The 7,840-nt window shown below is 32.9% G+C and overlaps 2 protein-coding genes and 1 pseudogene across 2 annotated transcripts; 1 reads left to right on the top strand and 2 right to left on the bottom strand.

The window, feature by feature from the left end:
* Positions 1–2,511: 2,511 nt before the first annotated feature.
* Positions 2,512–3,530, bottom strand: LOC110225075. The gene has a single exon (XM_021013804.1). It carries the CDS (start codon positions 3,063–3,065, stop codon positions 2,781–2,783), a length of 285 nt encoding a protein of 94 aa, XP_020869463.1. The 5' UTR covers positions 3,066–3,530; the 3' UTR covers positions 2,512–2,780.
* A 975-nt stretch (positions 3,531–4,505) lies between these two features.
* On the top strand, positions 4,506–6,312 carry LOC9298598 (annotated as a pseudogene).
* A 549-nt stretch (positions 6,313–6,861) lies between these two features.
* On the bottom strand, positions 6,862–7,805 carry LOC9298597 (caffeoylshikimate esterase). The gene is made up of 3 exons (XM_002862476.2): positions 7,663–7,805; positions 7,451–7,549; positions 6,862–7,267 (listed from the first exon to the last, which is right to left on the bottom strand). The coding sequence occupies exons 1-3, from the start codon at positions 7,786–7,788 to the stop codon at positions 6,992–6,994; spliced, it is 501 nt and encodes a 166-aa protein (XP_002862522.2). The 5' UTR covers positions 7,789–7,805; the 3' UTR covers positions 6,862–6,991.
* Between the last annotated feature and the right edge of the window lie 35 nt (positions 7,806–7,840).

The raw sequence follows: 7,840 nt of genomic DNA on the forward strand, positions 1-7,840 counted from the left end.
GACTATACGTTATAATGCGACACCGTTTTTTGTCTGAGAGCGACGATTTAACAGATTCTCTTCGCACCCCTACACGGCAACACGTTTTTTTTGTTACTTCTTAATAAAAGATAAAATATTCCTTGACAAGTGGCAATTCAAGTTTGGCGACGTTTAAAAGTACCCCCTCAACTTTATAAATAACGCAAATAGTACCTTAAGTCTTAAATTTATCAGAAAACACCCCCTCAAAGTCTTTCACTTTTGGGGGAGTAAATTTGGTGAAAGAATTTTGACAGTGTTTTCTTAGGTTTTTCATTTAGCAAATTAAACTCACATCTAATACGCTTGGAGATGTTAATGAGGTGAAAATCAATCTTTTTGAAGAGTAATGTCAAATCTTAAAATTTTATCTTAAAATAATGTTTGATTTATCTATTCTGTATTACAAATATAAAAACGAACGATCATAAGAACCATCAAATGAAGCGTCTAGAAAGTCAAATCTACAATTTCTACTACTTAATTTACATCTTATAAAATGTCAACTCTAACATTAGATGTAAAACTAAGTTATGTATACTCCGTTGACTAACTACCTGCAAAAAAATTTAAACAAATTAGATACACTTTCACTATTTTTATTTTATTTTTTTTGTTAAATTGTGATTCCGCATCAACTTTCACAATTTTTAAGATTTTAATTTCATGATTGACCACTATTTTATTAACTCAATGCTTCAAAGATACGGCAAGAAATATTTTAATTTTTGGATCCCCGTATCCGCGTGTGGCAGTGGCAGTGGCATATCATTGCTCGTTTGCAAAAATTCGGCAGCCTTTGACGAATGAGTCGGTTGGCTTGTTTAATATATTTTTTTTTCAAGTATGTAAAAATTGGTGATCAAGATTCAAGCGACGACTGTAAGATAAAATTAAAAATTACAAAATTTGTGGTCGGTTTTTCGATTCAAAGACTCTTAAACCATTCAACATGCCGAATTTTCAGCAGAATATGTAAGCACATATTAAATAAAGATGTTTTTTTATTCTTAAATTCAAAGTCATGACGTTCTTTTCTTAAAGATCCCACTAATCTGTTACAAAAGAAAACAAATGTGTAGTGTAAGCATTTATTTTCTAATAGATCAAATTGTCACTGTGTGCAACTAGTAAGATCAATCCAAGAAGAAGATGATTTCAGCAATATGGCTAAAAGTTGTTATTAGATATTTTGAGTTCTTGGACAAGAAAAAGTTGTACGAATGGGCTTTTACGTAATGGGCTTTTAAAAAGCCCAGTAATATTTTGGAGAGATATATTTAAGGGTAAATTGCATATTATGGCAGTTGACCAAGTTTTAATTTCAAGTTTTGGCAAACTGAGAATGGCCTTTCATGTTTTGACATTTTGGCGAAAATCTGACCATTTTACCCCTACCAACGGACCGATGTACTGTTCACTGTACGGTTCAGTTAAGCGGTTCAGTTACATACACTGTTCCGGTTAAGCAATATATTTCGTTCTTAATTGATTTGTGCGGGAGTACAGTGACAAGTTGGGATTAATAACATTAAAACACAATGAGACATCAGTATTTAATGCCCAAAAAGTTTAGACATGACTCATGTCACAATTAATGCAAAAGTCATCATTACTTTTTCTAATATTAGTTTATATGTGTGAATAGTTGTAAGAGACAAACATGATCCATCAAACAAACAAATTTTTCTGAACGAATGTGATTCTGCATCGGTTTGATCTTCTTGATTTACAAAGTTTGGAGCCAAGACAAGCATTGAACGTGTAAGTAATGAAATTGGTTAAGAAGTTTTTTGTTTTAACACACTAGGGTCTTGATTGTATGCTAAGATCAACATTGTTTTTATATAAAAACCCAGAATATTTTTATTTCCACTTTTTTTAGTTGAAATTGCTAAATGAGGATAGATTTATGTTTATAAGTGTGTAGTTGGGAATTCTTTTTGTTTTTTGTAGATATAATCATGCTTTCATTTGCATTTAATGGGGTTCTGCTGAATTTATGATGCAGGTTGGTAATGGATATTCCCGTATTTACTATGGTGGGTGAGTGGAAATGCAAAGAAGAATAATGGAAATTTGAACCATGGGAAGGCTGGTTTGGTCGTTGTGTACGTGTTAGGCAAAACATGACGTACACGGCATTTGTACGTACATTATGCGAGGTTTTCAGTTTGAAGTGCACCAAATGCAATCCAATAATTAGTTACTGGATGCCGGGAAAGATGTCAGTGATGATAGAAAGTAAACGCCCTCCTGTATACATTGACAATCAAATGAGCCTGGATACATTCTTTTTGATTCGTGGTGGGGATCCTAGTGTCACCTTGTTTGTCTCTTTCATTACAACCGTCAAGGCACTCGGGAATAATATCCCTAGGACTGATGGTGACGATGCTGAAAGTGACCGTGTGTGTGGGAGTGTATATATGTACGTAAATATCTAAATAATTTGTATATTTACGTTTCAAATATTTTTTTACCATAAAAACAAAACATTCAAATCATGTATGAACAACACATGAAAAAAATACAGTCATACAAATAACTGACATAATAACTTAATTTTGATGTCAAAAAATTAAATTAATGTTGTACCATGTACGCTCCAATAAATATTTTTGTGTACGTACATAGTATAAGACTTATGTGATTTAGGCATTTTTAGGATATAACTGTTTGGAGAGGTCGTACACGTGTACGTGTATCTCAATATTATCGTGTACGTCTACGGGTTTAGTTTAAAATCTTATCTATTCTCAACAAGTAATATCGTATAACATAACGCTTACTAAAAAAATTTCAAAATAACAATTAAATAGAAATAACAACATCAAAAAAAAAAATATCATATATATCGTACTAAATACATAACATTTGGTTAACTCGCCGTATGCACCATCGTAGATACCAAACATTACAAAAATTCCTAAAAGGACCATAATTCTCTTCAACAGAATCACATATAATTTTACTGTAATATACCAAGTACTTGATCCTCTTGTGTTGATAGGTTCCCATCTAAACAACACCAATGCGAACATTTTTTTTATTCATAGTAGGGATCTAAGTGTAAACATTTTTGTGTCATTTTGTCCAATCCGATAAGCAAAGTGTGAATATAATGTACATGATGTGGGACTTTGTTGATGAAACTAACCTTGGGTTAGAGATGAAAACACAACAAAAACCATATTTGAGGTACCAAATGTAGATGAAAACAATGAGGAAGAAGAAGTCGAGGACGATAAAGAGGATGAACAGTAAGAGATTGGGGATGACGAAGAGGGCGTTGAAGATGATGATTAAAAACGATAGAAAAGGTAGTAGCAAAGATTACATTACAATAGATGGACTGAATTTTTGTTGAGAAATATGGGATATGACATGTCAGAGATGTTGGTGACACTCTACTTACCGTGGAGCTAATATGAAAATTCAGTTAATTAAAAGAATCGTGTACATATACTAATTAATGTGTACGACATTGAAAAATCATCGATAATTTTGGAGAGAATCAACCATTTGTGAGTCATAACCAAAAGGGAAGACATCATTTTTGGAAGAATTCGATGATTTAGTCAATGTCCGACTTGATGAAACAAAAGTATAAATTAGTATGACATGAGAGACATTGTAAGTTGTAAGTATGTTTAGAAACACTTATTTTTTTGCAAATAACAATGTCTTCATCTCCAGTAGAACTATCGTAGAATATTAGTTTATTATTATATCAATAAATATTTCTCAACAATTTTAACTCATCAACAAAGATATACGTACATTATTATACATGTACGTACATAACATTTTTAAAGTATGAGAAACAACTATACATTGACCATATATATATTTTTAATTATTATATATGCATAGATTTTATGGGAAAACCCCAAAAATATCTCATCTAAACGAAATAACCAAAAATTTCTAATGTACAAACTCAATAAATAATTGTGTATGCAGCTTTTACAATAAAACATAATCTAACATATTTACATGTCCACATGTACGTACACTGTAAATTATAAATACGTACACATAAGAAATTTAGTGAAGGGTATAATTGTAATTTTGCAATCGTCTTAAACCTCTGTAACCCTAATTTTGCAGTCACTTGTTAACAGTTATCTCAGAAATTTTAATTTTTTTAGATTTACGTTTTGAATGCTTAATACATCTAAATATTATACATCTAGCATATTCGAACGGATTTCTACTTCTCTCTCGAATCTCTCCGTCTCTCTCTCGTTCTTCTTCTTCGTTTTCTTCGACAATTTTTTTTTTTTTTTTCAAAACCAAACCGCAAAACCAATCAAAAGTAACTAAACCGCAAAGAAACTGTGCCGTTTGGTTCACTCGTTAGGGGGATTTTCGTCCTAAAAAGCCTTAACTGCCAAAACGTGAGAACCAAATCTCACTCCAAAAGCTATGTCATTGCAAACTATACACAAGTAGGTTTATCATCGGTAGTTGATAACGTAATGGCAGACGACGGTGGAAACGGAGACGGCGCCACCTCCGGTGACTGCTACGCTCATCATCACCGCCGAGATATCAAACTAGCAGGAGATTCAAGTGAAAATTTAGACTCAATCAGCTCTCTGCCTGATGTGATCCTCCAACAAATCCTCTCCTATCTTCCGACCAAATTATCCATCAGAACTTCAGTCTTGTCCACAAGATGGAGGCATGTATGGTACGATACACCTTCCCTCTACTTTGATGGACCATGAACTTTTTATAGGGGACTGAAGGCTGATACGTTAAACAAAACCCTAGCTCGATACAAGCTTCCCAAGATTATGAGTTTTCACCTCTATACCAATATGTTGGACAATGTTCCTTACATTGACGGTTGGATCGAGTTCGCAATATCCAGAAACGTTGAGAATCTGTCGCTGGATCTCGGTGAGAGTAATGGACGTGGTTTCCATAGTATTCCTGAATTCATCTACACCAGTTCTTCTGTTAAGCAACTCAGCCTACGCCATTGTCATCTGATTCCAAGATGCGCAGTGTCTTGGAAATCCCTGAAAAACCTTTCATTGCATACTTGCTCACTCTCTGATGAATTCTTTGCTAAGACTCTATGTGGTTTTCCGTTTCTCGAAAGCTTAAAGTTGTTTTATGTTATTAATCTGATGGTTATTGATCTAAGTAAATCGTTGCGTCTAAAAACATTAGAAATAGCTACTTCGAGCCGGGGCCAATGCACATTGTGGCACCACATATCCATTCCTTAAAATTGACAAAATCTAAGTTTTCATGTACTTTAGTTGATGTCTCGTCTTTAACCGAAGCTACAGTAGAAGCTATACCAGACGTTGACTTTTGCATGCGTAATCAGCCGACAAATCTTCAAGTCATGACGCTGAAGATGCTAGAGAAGTTGCAGAATGTAGAGAAGCTTACTTTTGGGGCAAACTTTCTTAAGGTATATATCTTTTGGTGTATTCAAGTGTCATATGGATATATTCTTGTATTCTCCAATGCCTAGATGTTGCAGAATTACTTACTTTACTCATGTAGAATCATTTAATTTCAGAGTATTGATTAGTTTTCATTAGCCTTTGATTTTCAATAAGTCTTGTGTTATTTGCACTCTCTAAGAAATTGCTAAAAACTAATATATTTTTCTTGCTCAAGAGTTATGTGTTTCGGTATTCATTTTTGGGCAGTGCTTTCTGTAGCTTTTATCTATTGCCAAGGTCCATGGTGTTTCTTTTCCAATGTTCAAGGCTAAAGCTTTGACGGTTGAGACAACAATGTATGAGCATTGTGTAACTCCTGGGGTAGTAAGTGTGCTACAAAACGCACCTGAACTAAAGTGGCTAACCCTAGTACACATAATGGATAGCCGCAGCGGCTTCATACAAGTATATTAACCTCAAACCCTCTTTTCTTATTCTTTACGACCATTCAAACTATATATTACCGAGTTTGAATAATCCTAAAATATCATTTCCTTTCGCTTTGAGTTTTTAGAATCTGATATATTGTTTTAATTTGTGTTAATGAAAATGTTTCTGTTGTACACAGAAGGATGATCTTCTCTACAATTTGGATCCACGGGATCAACATTGCAGGTGCTGGGTATTTGAGAGGACTTTCTCGCTAAAGACAAAGCATGTTGCTTCGTTCTTGAAAATTATCCTGAAAAACACGAAGACGTTAGAGAAGATGGTCGTAAGATTGAAAGATTATCTTGAAGAAAAGTGTTTTGAAGAGTTGCTTCAGATAGTTCCATCGCTCTCCCTCGACAATAATATCTCCATTTTGCTCAGCTAAACCAAGCCGAATCAGAGAGTTTGGTCTGGAGTCTTACTGGCTATATATGTTACATCAAATCTCATTTTAAAAGCGTACTAAGATGATGAAAACTTTACTTTATTTTGTTGGATTATTTAGGAAATAATAATGACATCTGTTGATTTTGTTCTCTATATGTGAATCTATATACAGTATACACAAAACCATTGACAAATTTTAATTTGCATAAATATATTCATACAAAAAAAAATGATTAAAACAAAGTATTTGTATTTAATGGGCTTTTATAATAATACCCAATAATATATATATATATATATATATATATATATATATATATATATATATATCTTGTCGAAAAAGCTATATTTCAATGAATACACACATAATCTTGTAGGTAGATAACCTTGATGTGTGTATATATTGGATAATGTCTAAATTTAACTTTATCTAATATATAGTTGGATATAGTATATTAGCATCTATTTTATATGAATGCACACATAATCTTATGTAAGAATTTTTAAAAAATATATATCTTGCTCAATCTTATTCTTAATACTGATGAAGCGTAAACATGAAATAATTTTTCTTTAAATATATAGTATAATTCACAATAGCAGCATTAAAAATCAAAATGCAAAACACCAGAATTTCATCAAAACACTTGTGTAAAAAAATGTAGCAAGTCAAACGACTATTCCTTGAAATTAAAACCATCATTATTCTGTTTAAGCTCCGACTCAAACCTATCATTTCCATAATCACTTCTTTTTTCCAACCATCCGATGACGTCGGCAAAGACAATTTCAATGTTCTCTGGTGTCTCGCCGTTGAGCAAACCGTGCCACATCCCAGGGTACAACTTTAAGGTCTTGTCAGCGCTCAACGCAACCTTGTACAGTTCTTGGCTCACTGCTTTATCTGTTACTTTATCATCACCTCCGTGTAATACCATAAACGGCAATGAAACCTATATAATCATTATATATATGCATTAGTTGTAAATTATAACCATAATTTATACTATATTACAAATTTTCGGATGATTTTTAGACACAGAAAACCTAATCACGAATATATTACTCTTTGAGTCCAATCTGAATATCAATGCATTAAGGGAATCTTGAATATATGTAATCATTTATATATATACCTCTTTAAGTGACTTCTCCAAGTCGTTGCTGATCCTTAAGAGCTCATACGCAGTTTTCAAGCGTGGTCGTCCTTTGGAGCATAACGGATTTTCTCTAACCTTAATTAGTCATATATACCATAATGTACAAAAGTTAAATCAAGCGTTGATCAGTTTACACAGATTTTTTATAAACTAATCATTTTGATTACTAATGTTATATAGAAACATACCTGTTTTCTTATTTCTGGCTCTTTATATGAAATCTCGATGATATCTTGACTAGGAATGATTTTCCATTTGGGTATAATGGAGATAAGCTTTGTTAATATCGAAATAACAAAAGGACTTGGCTTCATTTCTTCTGCGATCTGTGACAAATGAATATATATTCCACATTCATACGATTTC

This window comes from Arabidopsis lyrata (assembly GCF_000004255.2).
Source record: "Arabidopsis lyrata subsp. lyrata unplaced genomic scaffold ARALYscaffold_380, whole genome shotgun sequence".
Lineage (NCBI taxonomy): Eukaryota > Viridiplantae > Streptophyta > Magnoliopsida > Brassicales > Brassicaceae > Arabidopsis > Arabidopsis lyrata.

Bases quoted from the DNA above. Each gene is read 5' to 3' on its own strand.
- LOC110225075 (XM_021013804.1), bottom strand. From the start codon at position 3,065: ATGTTCGCATTGGTGTTGTTTAGATGGGAACCTATCAACACAAGAGGA.
- LOC9298597 (XM_002862476.2), bottom strand. From the start codon at position 7,788: ATGAAGCCAAGTCCTTTTGTTATTTCGATATTAACAAAGCTTATCTCC. The intron at 7,550-7,662 runs GTATGTTTCTAT...TGACTAATTAAG, and splicing joins AGCCAGAAATAAGAAAACAG to GTTAGAGAAAATCCGTTATG. The intron at 7,268-7,450 runs GTATATATATAA...ATGATTATATAG, and splicing joins TGGAGAAGTCACTTAAAGAG to GTTTCATTGCCGTTTATGGT.